The sequence below is a fragment of the Podospora anserina genome, chromosome 2 (genome assembly GCF_000226545.1).
Source record: "Podospora anserina S mat+ genomic DNA chromosome 2, supercontig 2".
Classification (NCBI taxonomy): domain Eukaryota; kingdom Fungi; phylum Ascomycota; class Sordariomycetes; order Sordariales; family Podosporaceae; genus Podospora; species Podospora anserina.
In genome coordinates, this window is record NW_001914858.1 from 1,413,603 (window position 1) to 1,429,335 (window position 15,733).

The window sequence follows — 15,733 nt, forward strand, 5'->3', positions numbered from 1 at the left end:
CAGCACAAAATACGAGATTCTGCAGTTTTTCCCCCTTAAGAACATGGATGTCTGTCGTATGAATTATATGTCTCAGCCCTCTGAGGGAATTATATGCCCGTGAAGAGGTCACCGAGTGTTACCTTTGCACCTGGCTTTTTGTACAAAACCATCGAGATCCCCCCCGCCCCCCCCTATATCTTCCGAAAAGCCACCCGGAATGATGAGTTGTGCAGTGCTACATGGGCTGAGAACAAGTGTGTGTATGTGATACAGAGGTCCGGGATCAGATGAAATCTTGAATGTCGAGCTTGGATCTTGATTTTTATCAGAATTTCAGATGAACGCGGTGGTGCTGTGTGTTTCCTTGGTTTTACGAGAGTGATTGTAACATATAACTCGGCCATGCTATGATTACGAAGACATCCTTTTTCTCTCCTGGTGGGGGTGGGTCTGTGTGGTGTTGTGTGGTCACCACCAACTTGTTTTGAGTGTGTACCAAGGTGAGATGGGGCGGTTCACCGCGTGAAAGATGCTTACGACTTGCGATGACTTGTGACCTTTGAATGTGATACGGGATTGGAATGGGTGTTAGTAAGGGGAGGTGAGAGAGAGAGGGAGGCTTATCGTTATCATCGGGACTTGTTGGTCGTCGGCAGTGGTTGCATTTATTTTTATCGCGGCAGGCCGGCGGCGGCATTTGGCTGATCCCGGCATCCGATGGTGAGTTTGCTGGCCCCACTGCCCGCTGTCCTTGTCCTTGGTTCCCTGTCTGCGGGAACATCGCGCAAACATCGATGGGCCCGGGAACGGAGAGCATCGGCAAGGTCCACTCGAGGATGGCTTGGAAAAGGGTTCATGGGTTGATGATGATGATGTCAGGGCCACGTTGAAAGGGTTAGATATGGGCGATGCGGGGGGGAGGGACAGTGAGATATCGGACTATAGTCGGAGAGCCTATTACTGCTCTGTGATATGTGCCAACAAGACTGTGACACGGGGTCTGATAGAAGATGAGATGGGATGGCATCGATAGGTATCAGATGAAAGCGCCAATGCGCACTTGCCGAAGGAATATTCTTCAAGACATCGATGGTCTGCGAGTTTGCGCAGCTGACAGGTTGGACAGGGAGCTCCGGGTCATTTGACGCTGATTGGTGCATTGAATCCCGACTGAGGTGGGTGTGGGTGTCTGTCAGACCAAGGAAAGCTCTTCTGCAAGGGTGGAGCGATGGGGCGCTGAGAGGCTGCGATTTGTTTATGTCTGAGACGATTGTTTATCTCGATTGGCCCAGCTGACGGCGGCGCTGTATCTTGCCTTGGAGGAGCTTGCTTTGGACCGCAGGCGGCGCGGCTTTCCTTTCCATGATCCATCGATTGAATCCTCATTCCTCTGCTGTTCTTCACGCTGTCGCTGTCACTGCTGCCCCACGGGTGCTTGCTTTCCACTACCGCAGTAGACGCTGTCTCGCAGCTAACCCCGCCGTCGCCGCTTCTCAGGGTCCCCCTAAACTGCAGCGGCCCGCCAGGCCAATCCATCCGTCCTTGCTGCTTTGCACAACGTCACTGCATCTCTCCTCCGGTCAGGAACTCCCGACGCTGCCGTTCCAGGCTCACGGCCGGCTTCACTTCTCGCCCTACTAGGTGCGCGAATTTGAATTTCTCTTCGAGTGGCAGAGGGTCAGGATGAGCTCATCAAGGTGAAAAGCGGTAAAAACCACAGGTGGGTTGCCCTGGTTTTTGTTTGTTGACTTTCCACCAAAATCGTCAGGCCCAGCTTGGGACATGCATCACCCGATTGGATAGCTGCCAGCTCCGCTTCGATAGTTCAGTTACGAGTGGATGCTTGTTTTGGCCCATCTTCCGATCAACAAAATTTATTTCTGAATCGGCTCATGTCATGATCATTGGGGAAGACCTTGAGAGAATGCTGTCTCATCAGAGTCATAGCTGTTGTTGCTGCCATTGCTAACAAACACTCTTTCACCCCGACAGAAGCGGAATCATGACGCCGCCGGCCAAAGAAGAGGAAGAGGATCCCTCCAACACACCGATTGCTACAGCGGCGCGCCGCCATTCCACACCCGCCAAACCAACAACCACGGCAAAGACACCAAAGAGCGCACCCGCTACCTCGAACAATGCATCGACACAGAAGAAAAAGCCGGAGCCCTCGCTGCTCACGGACTTCTTCCTGGGCCGCCCCTCACCAGCCCGCCTCGCCGCAATGAAACAGCGCCGGAAGAGTATGGCAGCCGACGCTGCGCATGTACGGGAAGAGTTGCGTCAGGAGATGCGGGCCGCTGCTGTCCGGAGACTTCAACAACCCAATGGCGTAACAGACAGAGTGAAGGCCTGGCAGAAGAAGAACGCGGCCGCTATGAAGGAAGCAGGTGGACCGCCACGAGCCGAGAGCGTTGCGAGCGAACCGACCGAATTTGCTGCCAACCTCCCCCCTGAGAGCGTGACTGAAGAGGACCGAGAACGGATCAAGTGGCGGAAAAAGGCCAAGAAAAAGAAACCAAAAGACGACAAGATTGAGGTGATCGAAGACGACGACGACGACGACGATGATGATGATGATGGCGATGGCGAGGAGACAGAAAAGGAGCAACAGCCATCCGGGACCAAGGCTGGTCCATCGGCATCCAAACCGATCCCGGCCAAGGACGCGCCCAAAAAGCGGATTATTAGTGACGACCACTGGATGAAGCGTAGGCAGGGCAGGAGTCCGCCACGGACAGGTGCTCCGAGGACCAAAGCCGAAGGGAGCCCCACGCCAATTCCAAAGGATTTCCTCCAAAAGACGGCAAAGAACCCAACAATTCAAAGCAAAATAAAGGACTGGGCAGCGAGGGTAGAGCCACCAGATCCCGGACAGGCTCCACCGCCAATTCCTCGAGTGAAGCACTACCGCCATAAATCCGGGGCGACTATAGCAGTAGAAGAGGATATTGCCAGCATGGCCGCTTCAGAGCCATCATTCCGACCCAAATCCATGTCCTCATTCGACGACGGTATTCGAGTCAAGCCTTTGAACATAAAAAAGCAAACCAACGAAATCGACGACGGGATTCGTGTCTATCCACTTCGGAAAAAAAGGGACTCTGCCGATGAAGCGTCTCAACCGAAAAAGAAGGAGCCCGACGATGACGGGATACGTGTACGCCCAACAAAAAGCGACAATGAGGAGGGTGTGCGGGTGAAGCCAGCTGAAACCAAAAGCGAGTCATCTGCGCGTAGTAAAAAGAAGGAACCTGCGGACGACGGGATCCGTGTAACGCCTTCTGAGGGCAAGGAAGATGAGCCAAAGCGCACCAAGAAGAAGGATCTCGATGATGATGGGATCCGTGTGAGGCCGGTCACAGATGATGAGATGAAGCATCCCAAAAAGAAGGAACCCCCTAGCGTGGGAATGCGTCTGAAGCCGGCTGATAGCTTGAAACTGAAGCGCAAAAAGAAGAAGGCACCCGAAGACGACGGCATACGGGTGCGGCCGGTGGAGAGCAACGATGATGGCATCCGCGTAAAGCCCGTTGTCAGAGATTCATCGCACCCAGACGACGGCATCCGTGTTCAGCCGAGCGAACCATCGTCCTCTGAGGCACCCATCCGTCGAAGCAGACCTTACTCTAGTTCTGCTGAAAAGTTAAAGAGAGCGCAAAGCAAGCGAAGAGAGGAAGCTCCTGAGGATGTCATTGAGGTTATCGAAGAGGCTGAAACTGAGCTATCTGTCGAGCCGCCTCTGAAGAGGAAGAATTCCCTCCGAAACTCTAGGCGTAGAAAAAGCCAGAGTCCCCCAGCCGGCACCAAGGCTCGGTCTCGAAATGGACGAGACTCGCCGGAAGTGGTGCCCATTCCCACCTGGCCAACGGCAGAATCCGATGAGGAGTCAGACAGGGTGCCCCCGACTGTCCTTGGCAACAAGTCTTTGGCTGAGATTCCGTTCGGGTACTCGGCATTCAGCGTGCTCGATTTACCATCCAGTGGCAATCCTGATAGGAGCATTCCCAAGAAGCCAAAGGCTCAGCGCAACCCCAGTTTCAAGGCGGTGCCAAAGGTGTTCAAGAAGGTTGTTGAAGGAGCCAAAGAGATCATCCAAGAGAGCCTCGAGCCACCACGGCCACCGCCGGCGGCTAACAAACCGGCCAGCATAGAGTCCTGGCTGAACAACACGGTTGATCCTTTTGTCCAGGCTTCGCCAACAACAGAAACAGCAACGGTCGCCGATACACAAATCAGCAGCGAACCGCCCATAAGGGAATCGCGTGAGACACTGGAACCACCGGTAAAGCCCGAAAGTCGACCAGCTGCCGAGAAGCGGCCAAAGGAAGAAGGAAAGAAGGCGAAGGAAAAAGAGGCAGCAGCACCGGCCCCTACACCATCTTCGAAAAGGCCAAAGACCCCAAAGTCAGACAGTAGCAAGGGCAAGGCAAGCTCGCAGGGCGAAGACAGCGATGCGACAGCGAAAAAGACGAAATCACCGGTCAACCAGGAGGGTCTGAAGAGGAGGCGGGCCACCAGAGGAGCTCCAGTTCCTGCGAAATCTGGAGGGAAGAAGCCTCTCAGAGAAATCCTCAAAGATGCCTTCCGCGGTGAATCGGGCGGTTACAAGCTTCCCCCTGCAGTTTATCCCAGCTGTGAGGCTTCCGAGTACGACGATGAGTACTCTGAGTACACGGAATCAGAAGTCAGCACAGAGCGCCCTGGGTCTTCCCACAAAAGGCCTATCTCGGACTACTCGTCATATTACTCGTCTAACTACGACTCACTCTTGTCTTCGGACGTGTCTGCTCAGGAGCCACCACGCAGAAGACCCCCTCCCGTCAATGGCGGCGGGCATGAATTGTCAACTATCATTTCCGAAGAGGCTAGTACCGTGAGCGCGACGGATACCATGTCCGAGATCTCTCACACCACCGTTACGCAACCCACAGCAACACCACTCACAGAAAGAACTGAGCTCTCTCGTCACCGAAGTCACAGGGGAAGCCGGAAGGGCGGGAGCTTGAAACGCCGCCTCACCAAACATTCGGACATGATATCAGTATTATCACTGCCTGACACGGGCGAAATCGTCCCGCCCAGTCGATCAAGAAGCGTAAAGTCCTCCCGCAGCCTCCACCGCAGGCCAAGCAGGGTGGACAGGGGCAGGATTGACGAGCTCCTAGACGAGTTTGCCGACGATGAGTACTTTTACCAGCGCGAGCTGAAGACCTTGGTGGACGGTGTGATTCCGGTGCTGTTGACACACGTCCTTCGCGGTGACAGCCTCTTTGGCCGTTCCGAGGCTGGCAGGAACAAGGCTGATGCCATGGCCAAGTCTGTGGTCAACATGGGTGTGGTGCTGGAGAAACTCAAGAGCTCCCATAAGCAGGTGCCGCTCGAGAACATTTATCACCTCCTGACGTGGGTGGAGGATGTATCGCCGCTTTATGACAGTTATGTTGACGTTTGGCGGCTTGGGTTTCAGGGTCTTATTATCAACCTTGCGCCCAAATTGAAGGGCATGAATGATAATGATTCGCTCTTGAATGCGCTGCCCATCAATGAGGATGGTGATATTATTGGGGAGAATGGGGAGAGGGTGGATGTGGCGTTTTTGTTGAAGAGGCCCCTGATTCGGCTCAAGTGGATGACAAAATTCCTTAGGGTAAGTTGATACTGCTATATAGCTCTGGTCCTTTCAATTGTGAGAGGTGGGTGGGGGCGAAACTTGTTACTGATGTTGCCATGTCTAGGCTGCTGTGCTTGTCGTTAATACGTCTGACACGGAGCATCTGCTCTCGGTATTCGAGTCCCTCCAGGAAAAGGCTCGCAAGCGGCACCGAGAGGAGAATGCTCGTATCACGGACGAGGATGCAAGAAATACGGACACCACTCGTGCTCGAGACCTGCGCACTCTGATGCCTCTTGATGGGGTGGGCATTGAGCAGACGCGCCAGGTCGCTGCGCTGGATGTGTTCGCGCTCGATCTGGACCATTCTACCGGGCAACGACTCGAGTGTCAAGTTGAGATGATTCATCGAGATAAGCCCGATGTTCCTGCCGATAAAGGAGATGTTTTGATCAGGGAGATTGGCAACGATTCTAGATCGTGGCTACTGTTCCCACCTGTGCCCATGGCGTACATTTCTGCTCGTCCTAGCGAGACGGACCAGGCTCTGGTGGTCATGATTCGTGGAACCCACAATGGAGTGGAGTGGTATGAACTATTGAAGCTATCCACAAACAGTGAGGAGCAAATTACTTTTTGGCTGGATGTTCTGGGAAGCAGCCCCATGCCGCCACTCACTCGCCGGCGGCCAACAAGTGCTGTCATGGGCAGCACTTCGCCCAAGCCAGAAGATATTCCAGTTGGCGAACGCAAGCTTGGGTCTGATAGACCTACCACCCCTTCGCGTTACCGCCCACGAAAGGTGGTGGAGTCTCCTCCCACCTCTCCTGCTCATGATGATGCAGATGTGTCGCCTGGGCGGACACCTACCAGAGCCACATTTGCGCAGCATCACCCGCCGGAGGAGAGAGATGAAGCTCGCTGGGAGGGCCCGTCGTCCTACGACACCCCAAAAGCCTCGAGGCCGGCACCCAACACGACCCCCTTTCGCGAGGATGGCGCCCCTCCTCCGCCTATCCACCGGACTCTTAGCGAAAAGTCCAACAAGCTTGCTCCCCCGGTTGATCTCAAGGTCACTGGGGTCAAGCGCCGAGGGTCGTCGCCGCTCAAGCACGAGTACCACCCGTCCGATGTGTCGTCTGACAGCTCGACCGAGGTGAGCGAGGATTCAGAGTCTTCGTCGTCTTCCAGCGATGAGCTTGATGAGGATGAGGTGCCGGACACGATCCCTGGGTACAGCATCAAGACCGCGCCGCAGGTCGCTTCCGTCGAGACGGTGGTGTCGGATGATAATAGTATCACGCCTGATCATTCCGCTTCGCAGGTCGGGGTTTCGAGCCAGGCGGCTGAGAAGCAAGAGGGGGAGGAGGGGCAGAAATTTGTGGCTTCTGTCTCGTATTGGTCTTCCAAGAAGGGGATGTGGAAGGATATTGTCAGCGGTGGCATGACGTCTATTGTTGTGCGTCCTGGTGTTATGGAGGTTCACCGGCTGAGCAAGGAGCAATCCAAGGCTTATCCTCTGCAGTCGTCGGGTACTTCAGAGGTGGACATTTCCCACCAGGACGCTGGGAGCAGCGCCCCGCTTATCGCGCTGATTCTTACGCCGGTGGTTATGATCCGCCGCAGCACGGCGCTGGATCTGGAAGTCAGGAGTGTGGCTTCGCCCGAGTCGAGGCTCAAGACTGACAGCACGATGTATCGGTTCCGCGCTGGGACGCAGACGGAAGCGCACAGTTTGTATGAGGCGGTTCACTTGAGCAGGTTGAATAATGCTAGGTACATTCAGCTTGCCGAAGAGGCAAGAGTCAGATCGTTCGGCACGGCGACGGGGGTTCCCGGGGAGGGGAGTGCGGATGGGGACGGGAGCAGCAGGAGACGGAGCTGGTTCGGGAGGAAGAATTCTTACCGGGCGAGCACGCGGGCGCCGAGCGTGTCGCAGCATAGCATGTCGAGCACCATCTCGGCGGGGAGCTTTTTGAGGAGGCTGCTGGGAGGGGGGAACAATACCTTTAATATTGAGGAGTCGACGTTGGATAAGCCGCCTAGGATGAGCACGGGCACTGTTGGGTACTCGTCTGGTGCTTCTTCCGGGGAGGGGGCGAGCACGCCGCCCAGGAGCGTCAACATGTCGTTGTCGGGGTCTGCCTCCCGGGCGTGGTCGACGGGGTTGGCGAAACCTTTCAGTCCTGATCAGCCGTTGGAGATTCGCTGTCATCTTAATGTGCAGAATAATCGGTGGTTGGACAAGGGGGATTGCATCCTGCACATCTCGCGCCCGCCTCCGGGAGTCAGGCAGGAGCTTTCGCTTTATCACGGGTTGGAGAAGAGGATCATTGTTACGCATGCGAGCAAGAAGGTGGGGGATAAGCCGTTGATACTGCTGGATGCGGTGCTGGGGAGCAAGTGCTTCAGTCTTTTGGGGAGCAAGGGGGTGATGTGCTCTGTGTGGGAGGACTTGAGGGATGAGGAGGGGAATGTGGGTGTTGCGCCGAGGATGGGGGGTTTGAGCGGACGGGTGACGAAGTGGTGTTTTCAGTGTAGGAATAGTCAGCAGGCGGATTGGATCATGTGGCTCGTCACGGCTGAGGTGGAGGGGTTGGTTGTTTAGGGGGTGGCGGGCCCTTTTGCCTCTGGGGGTGGTAAAGGGAGTGCGAACAAGGAAAGGGGGAGTGTGGATGGGGCGAGCTTGGGGAGGAGTAGTAGCAGTGGTGGGGGCGGTGGGAGCATAACGCTTGTGGGGAGTGGAGGGGGGAGTAGTGGTATTACCCTTGTTGGGAGTGGGGGTGGGAATAGTTTGGGGAGGAGGGTTAGTTTGAGCCGGAGTAGGAGTGGGAGTGGGAGTAACAAGGGGAGGGAGGTGTTGCTGATGGGGATGGAGAGGTTGAGGGGGGTTAATAGATGGAGTGTGAATTGGTGAAAGTTAATTACATATTATGGGGTGGGGGAGGGTTTACTTGTTTATAATCATGTTAATCGAAAGGGGGGGAGGAGGCATGCGCGCATGGTGGGTGTGTTTGGAGGGAGTTTATTACGGATTTTTGGGATACCCATACACAGGCAGTCATGAAAGCATTAGGAAGAGGGGGGGGCGGTCGGGGTTTCTCTGTTTAGTTTGATGGGCATTGCATGCGTGGCTTACATGAACATACCCGAAGTTTTTAAAAAGTTTTGGTTGTATTTTGAGGGTTAAGTTTGCTAGATGTGAGATGGTTGTGATTGTGATTGGGCAAAGTATGGAAGGTAGTTGAGGTAGTCATGAAGTTGAGACGATGATCGAAGTGTTCAAAGTGTCTGAGGTACCTTTTATCGTCTCTCATATTCAGGACGAAAAAGGGACAAGGCACCGAACAGTTGAAGACAAATAATACCAAGATCTCACTTGCTCAACGAGAACTGATTAACCTGGTCAAAATTACCATCACACACCACACCATGGCTATTAATTACATTACATGACAGGGCATCTCTGTCTGCTTTTTCTGCATCTCAGTCCCCCCCCTTCACCACCAAATACTAGCCTTGCACATCCTCCCATCCGTCTGCTCATTCACCTTCCACCTCTCACTCCCCACCGCGTTCCTCGCGTAAAAGAACCCCTCGGGGTCATACCTCAGCTTGATGGCCATCAACCTCGCGTAATTGGTCCCAAAGAACTCCCTCTGGAACCTCGGCTGCTGGAAGTCGGCCTCGTTCATGTACGCGCCCGAGTTGGGGGTGATGCTCTCAATCGCGGGCATGATATCCTCGGTCATGAGCTTCTGGTTGGCAATCATGTCGTTCCACTTGGCAGGGTCAAAGCTCCAATCGGTAGTCAGAGTGGCGTGGACGAGCGTCTTTCTCCAGGCGGGGAGGACGGCGTTGGCCGAGTTGCGGCCAAAGGAGGAGACGTCGGTGCCGACGCCGATGAAGGTGACGCCCTTCTCGGCGATGTAGCGCGAGGTCTGGGAGAGCTTGGCGGGGGTCTTGGTGAAGGTGTCGCGGGGGATGAGGCGGCCGCCGTACTGGGCGATGCCGATCTGGATGGCGCCGATGGGGAGGGGGCCAAAGTATTGGTCGTAGTGGTCGTAGTAGTTGACCGACTGGGAGTAGGCCGCGTTGAAGTTGACGCCGAGGGAGGTGAGGTTGGCGAGGAAGGGGGCCATGATGGTCTCGACTTGGGCGGCGGTCTTGTTGTAGGCGGTGACGGGGGCGATCATGAAGAAGTTGGAGGTGAAGTAGTAGACCACCATGGTGCCGGCGTCGACCATGGCGGGGAGGGCGGCGTGGAAGGCGTCGATGCCCTTGTAGAAGGTCTCGGTGGGGTTGTTGGCGGCGAAGAAGGAGACGGTGGCACCGCCGACGTAGCTGTCGGGGAAGGTCTTGAGGGTGACGCTGACGACGACGCCGTAGTTGCCAGGGCCACCACCGGAGAGAGCCCAGTAGAGGTCCGAGTTTCTGGTACGGGACGCGGTGAGGAGCTGGCCAGAGGCGGTGACGACCTCCCACTCGAGGGTGTTATCGGCGGAGAGACCGAAAGATGTGCTCAGGGCGGAGTGACCACCACCCTGTGTATAGCCACCAGCAGGGCCAACAGTAGGACATTCACCACCGACAACGATCTGGTTGACCTTGAGGCCTTCGTTGAGGAGGTCAAAGCCTTGGACACCGGCTCCGATCTTGACGGCAGTACCCTTGTAGTACTTGTCATTGTAGTTCTTCCACTCAATGCTCTTCATCTTGTGGGTCCAGACAGACAGAGCACCGGCACCGGTAGACCGGGCAAGGTAGTCATGACCAGTGTTGCGGACGACGAAGCGGATGTTCTTTCTCCTGGCAAAGTTGATGGTAGCAATGATGTCCTGAGCAGTCTCAGCAGCGACTGCATATCTGACATAGTTGCCCAGTGTGCACGGCTTGCCCTGAGCAGTGAAGGGGTCACAGCTCTGGTTGGCAAAGAAAGGGGCCATGATGGAAGCCGAGTCATTCATGCTGCCAGGGGTGTCAGCAGCGTCAGCAGCACGGTGGTTGTTGGACGATCGACTTACTGAATGTCGGGCATCTGCCAGCCATCACGCAATTGTTGGCATCTGACGGGGTCGTAGTTGGGATCATGGCAGGCCTGGGCGAGTGGGACCGTGGCGATCAGCTTTCCACCGACGGTCTGGTTGAAGTTGTTCCACTCGTTGGTAGAGGGCCAGCACGAGTCGCCTGGGAAGCACTTGCACCGAGGGCCGAAGAGGAAGGATTCCAGAGAAAAGGTGGCCGAGTTGGGGTCCAGGCCGAGGATGCTGTCGTCCTGGGCCAAGGTGCCGGCAGCCAAGAGGCCAGCGGCAAGGAAGATGGACTTCATGTTGTTGTTTTTGGTGGAGGAAGCGAATGGACAGAGGTGGCAGTCAATCGGGAATTAAAGAAAGACAGAAGTGACTGAAGTGGGGGGAGGCGAAGATCTCCTGAGGGAGAAAACATGTTGCAGGAGGACAGCAAGCCAGCCATCAAGACTTTTAAAGAGATCTTCCATCTACAATGGAGCGTCGTAAATCACGGCCGGGCTATCGGGACAGTCCGCGAAAGGGGTTAGTAATTCGTAGACTGGAGAATAGTTCATCTGTTGGTCTGAATTCGTGGGGAAAAGGCCTGAGGTGTGTCGGGGTACCATGGAGAACGCATGGACCAAATCTCGGCCAGCTGCTTCTCTGACGGGGGGCCATGGCTGGGGTCAGTGGTTGGTTCCGACTTGGCTTGATCTCTGCTAGTTTGCGCTTGATGTTTATACTATCAGGCTTGGTGATGGTCAAGACGTCAAACTATCTTGCAGCTGAGAATGTCTGGAGTGTAGATTAGAGACGAGTGCGATACTGAGGCGAGGTGCATGCTTGAAAGGGAGGGTGTTCGGTTACACGTTCGATGCCACATGGCAAATGGGTGAGATGAACCATGAACCAACAAGCTCAGGCACGACCAGATCTTGGGGACGCTGCGGTGCTTTCATCAACCGAGGCCTCGGCACATTCCGCTGTAGCTGTAATCCGTAATCATATAACGAGCCCGCTGCCCACTTCTTTTGTGATGAATCGCATTTCGTTATGGTCAGCAAAAAATGTTGGGCTGCGGCTTCCTCGGAACCCGTTAAGTCTTATTGTGACCCTGCCGTCAAGGACAGGGCTATTGTTTTACAACGTGGAATCAAAAAATAGACACAGTTTCTTCTAAGACGCCGGCGTCGACCCCCACACAGAAGCGATAGACTTTTTCTTTTTCTGCGCGCTGAAGAGGCTGGCCAAGGGTCGTCATTATGCGAGGGATGAGGATGAATAGGATTGGTGTGCCTACCCAGGGTTGATAGTGGGAAAGACCGGCCCCCACTGAATGACCCTGGTTTTCTACGTAGCTTGTTTCCGCCTGGATCGTGGAGCGCCCGGGGACACTGGGGGCCGTTCCTAGCCTCGCTAGCCTCAGCCGCAAGGGTTCTTTTGTTCTTTGCCAAACGGCGCGATCCAACGTCGTCCATATCACGTCACACACGATATTGCAACCTGCGGTGCCAGAACACTCGAGAAAAAGCAACCGTCAACCAGAGAGAGACACTGTTCAACATTCGAGGAGAATGCCTCTCTCCTATCAGCAATTCTCTCGCTGCCTTCAATAGTTCACAATATGCAGCCAAATCACCCAGCAGTCACCCAGTCACCCAGTCACCCAGTTTAGTGAGAGACAGGGAAGGGCCCACCATCTTGCAGTTTGCCGGGGGCAAACTCAACTCTAACCATGCATCATCCCCCGAGCGAGCGCCGCACCTGGAAACAAACCCCGCAGTTGCCCGCCCTTCTCGTCCGCCAACACCAACGGCGTCGTGAGCGTCCAATCCACTCTGATCGTGGCAGCTCATCGCCATCATCCAAAGTGGAGGCCCGAGGCGACGATCCCGCCTTCCGGAAGGGGGCACTTCCCCTCGGCCACCTTCCCGGATGAGTGATTTTTGATTAATGGCCCTAATTTGGGGGCGTCGAGCCCGAGCCTGCTAGTTGCTGCTGAGAGGAAGGAAGAGTTAAAGGGCAGAGGAGACAGAAGGAAGGGGCAGAAGGACACTCCCACCGCCGGCACTTCAAAAAGATTCGCTACCATACCATGGAAACCCTGACTCGAACACAAAAGAAGACGAGGCGATCGGATGGATGATCCCGTGGCATTCTTCTCAACCTCCATGGGCCGATCCTGTGATAGAAACTCGGTGTACTCCACTGACCACAACAACAGTGTGCCAATCGCATCAACTGTGGCAGCCAAGCAGCCATGCTCACTGTTTCTCGAAAAAAACACCCCCCCGTGATCCCCTACACGCACATCCCGCGCAGTGGTATCTGAGGTGGCTCTCCTTGATCTTCGCGGCCTTGAAGAGCCCAGCGTGTGGCACACCCTCGGCCAACGCACCGATTGGTGAATAGACAAACACCCCCAGAGCAAGAGACCCGAAACCCCTGCCAAGTGACCGACTTCTCTTTCCCAGAGAGCATGATGCAACGCTTTCTGCATGGTTTCTGAATTCGATTCGGGCCTGCCGTTACAACAGTGGCAGAATTCCCTGCCCGCTTGGTGCGTTGCCTTGACCTCTCTCCTAAACCTGCTACCTAGCATAGATTGTATAAGTCCAAGGGGGCGTCAATATTCGTCTCTGATACAGAGAAACATGCACATACCACCTCGAGGATAGCACGGCTTGTACGGTGTATATCCCTCCTCCTGCCTCCCCCGAGACGTCGTGGGTTTCGAGGGCCTTGTCTGAACTTTCGTCTCGTCTCGTCTCGTCTCGTCTCGTCTCTGGTTCTCGACGCTCTCCGTCCGACGTGCAGATCAACCACCATCTCTGGTTTCGAACCCTCCCGAAATCGTCAGTCAACATGGGCTGGACATTCAACACCAGGGACCCGGATGCCCCTACCATTGGGCCGTTGATCACTGGAGTTTCAGCTGCTCTCACCTTTGTCTCTCTCGTGACGGTATGTCTCCGGGTCTATGTGCGGGCTGCCATGATCAAAGCCTTCGGTGTCGGTAAGACTCCCACGCGAGATTTGGGTGTGTCGATATCGCCTCTAACCTAGTTGTCCACTCACAGATGACTACCTAATTCTCATCACTTGGGTGTGTGCGGCTGGCTTTGCCGTCGTCACCATTGTTCGTGAGTAACCTCGAAGAAGAAACACCAAGCAGCGAAGAAGAAAAGAAAAGCACTAACATCTCGGCTGTCCAGAAACAAAATGGGGTCTTGGTCTACGGAACATTGATGACTTGCCCCCCGAAAATATTTATAACTTTGGGCTTGTCAGTGTGCCACCATCAACCTAGCAAAGAAAATCATCATGAGGCTAACCGCCATCACCAACAGATTCAATACATGGGCGCACCATTCTACATCAGCAGTATCTTGGGCTTCAAACTAGCCCTGCTGTTCTCCTACCTTCGCTTCATCCCCAAGGGTATTTACCGATACATGACCATTGGCGTCATCGTCGCCTGCTGTCTCTTCCACCTTTCTTTTCTCATCGTTCAGATCAACCTCTGCCAGCCAATCGCTTTACAATGGGACCCAACCATCACAGAAGGATCCTGCATCAAGGGAGTGCCCTTCTACACCAGCATGGCCTCCCTCACCATCGTCTTTGACGTTATTGTGTAAGGCCCTCTTCCCTCCAACCCAGCCTAGACCCGTCACTGACTGATTTTCCCCTGTAGTATGCTCACCCCCTTCCCCGTCCTCGTCAAATCCCGCATCCAAAACCGCAAAAAGCTCGTCCTCCTCGGCCTCTTTGGTCTCGGCCTCTTCATCACCGTCATCCAAATCATCCGCATCCAAACCGTCAAGCAACTGGCCAACTACCTCGACTCGGCCCCGTTGATCCTCTGGTCCGCCGTGGAAAACAATCTCGGTATCATCGTCGCCAACGTGCCCACCCTCGCCCCGCTGGTCAAGTACTACAATGAGAAATCCACCGGTGGAGGAAGTGGTCTCCGCTCCAAGAAGACTGGTTACGCCTCCCAGGACGTCGGCTCGAGATATGCGATGAGGACGTGGAAGAGCAACAGGTCCAAGGCGTTGGAATTGGGCAGTGTGCATGATGCTACGGACGGGAGTTTTGAGGGGCATGTGATGAAGGGGAATACCAGCACCGAGATGATTTTGGATCATGAGGGGATTACGAAGAAGGTGGAGGTTGTTATTACTCGCAACTAGGGGACTGACAATTTGTGGGGGGTGGGGGGGGGGGGTGTTGCTGGATATACTGACGAGTGGGGGAGGGAAAATGCAATGACGAGGATATGTGTGCATGACTTGGACTGGATTGTTAAAGAAAATTTTGGTTATGGCTGTTTGGTGTGTTTTCGCTTCAGGATAGAGAGGGCACCGGTCCCTGTAATACATACATAGAGTGGTGTACAACAACTTTTCCAATGGTCATCATGACGGTTCTAGTGGTGGTCTAATGAGAGACGTGGTGATGGCCTTGACACTAAATGCCGCACAGGTGGTGGGCACATGGCACTGTTGTCTTATAGCACAGGACATCTATATTGACGAGATGATAACAGGTAATCCAACACCAAGGCATGACGAGTCGCAAAGTAAACAACATATTATTCATCAAGAAGAATCACAGCAATCGTCGGTCAAACATGACATTTATTAGACCAGATATCTACGAGTCTCGCGGGTCCCCTGACCTATCGTAGATTCGTCGCCTCATTAAAACCTTCCTGGGCTTTTTTCTTCACGGGTCAAGGAAAAAGAGCGGCCACCACGATCGTCCAGTCGGTCATCTCTCCACCCAGTCCACCTCGGGTAGCCCTCCATAGTATATACACTCCAAAACAAAAACCAAATTACATGATAACCAGCGTTTCCAAACCGAGACTGTATAGGTATCATTGTTGTATGTTTGATGTCGTTTCTGTGTCGTTTCCACATCATTTCCATGTCGTTTCCAAGACTCCAAAACTTCGAGGGGGTAATCATGCAAGTAAATCCAACGCTGTCCTCATTCCAAAGAACAAAAGCCCAAAAACAAAAAAGATCCTCCCCTCAGACTGGGGGTGGTCAATGAGATGAGCCAAGATAGCCTCATTTTTGCGTGAGATCAGCCAAAACGACCCTCCGTCTTATCTTAC

The 15,733-nt window shown here is 54.4% G+C and overlaps 3 protein-coding genes across 3 annotated transcripts; 2 read left to right on the forward strand and 1 right to left on the reverse strand.

Moving 5' to 3' along the window:
* Positions 1 to 1,984: 1,984 nt before the first annotated feature.
* Positions 1,985 to 8,204, forward strand: PODANS_2_3700 (uncharacterized protein; the record flags this gene model as incomplete). The annotated part of the gene is made up of 2 exons (XM_001911085.1): positions 1,985 to 5,632; positions 5,721 to 8,204. 2 exons carry the CDS (start codon positions 1,985 to 1,987, stop codon positions 8,202 to 8,204), a joined length of 6,132 nt encoding a protein of 2,043 aa, XP_001911120.1.
* An 892-nt stretch (positions 8,205 to 9,096) lies between these two features.
* On the reverse strand, positions 9,097 to 10,925 carry PODANS_2_3710 (uncharacterized protein; the record flags this gene model as incomplete). Its single annotated transcript, XM_001911086.1, has 2 exons — positions 9,097 to 10,564; positions 10,621 to 10,925. The coding sequence occupies 2 exons, from the start codon at positions 10,923 to 10,925 to the stop codon at positions 9,097 to 9,099; spliced, it is 1,773 nt and encodes a 590-aa protein (XP_001911121.1).
* Positions 10,926 to 13,470: 2,545 nt separating this feature from the next.
* Positions 13,471 to 14,801, forward strand: PODANS_2_3720 (uncharacterized protein; the record flags this gene model as incomplete). Its single annotated transcript, XM_001911087.1, has 3 exons — positions 13,471 to 13,645; positions 13,765 to 14,242; positions 14,303 to 14,801. The coding sequence occupies 3 exons, from the start codon at positions 13,471 to 13,473 to the stop codon at positions 14,799 to 14,801; spliced, it is 1,152 nt and encodes a 383-aa protein (XP_001911122.1).
* Positions 14,802 to 15,733: the final 932 nt, after the last annotated feature.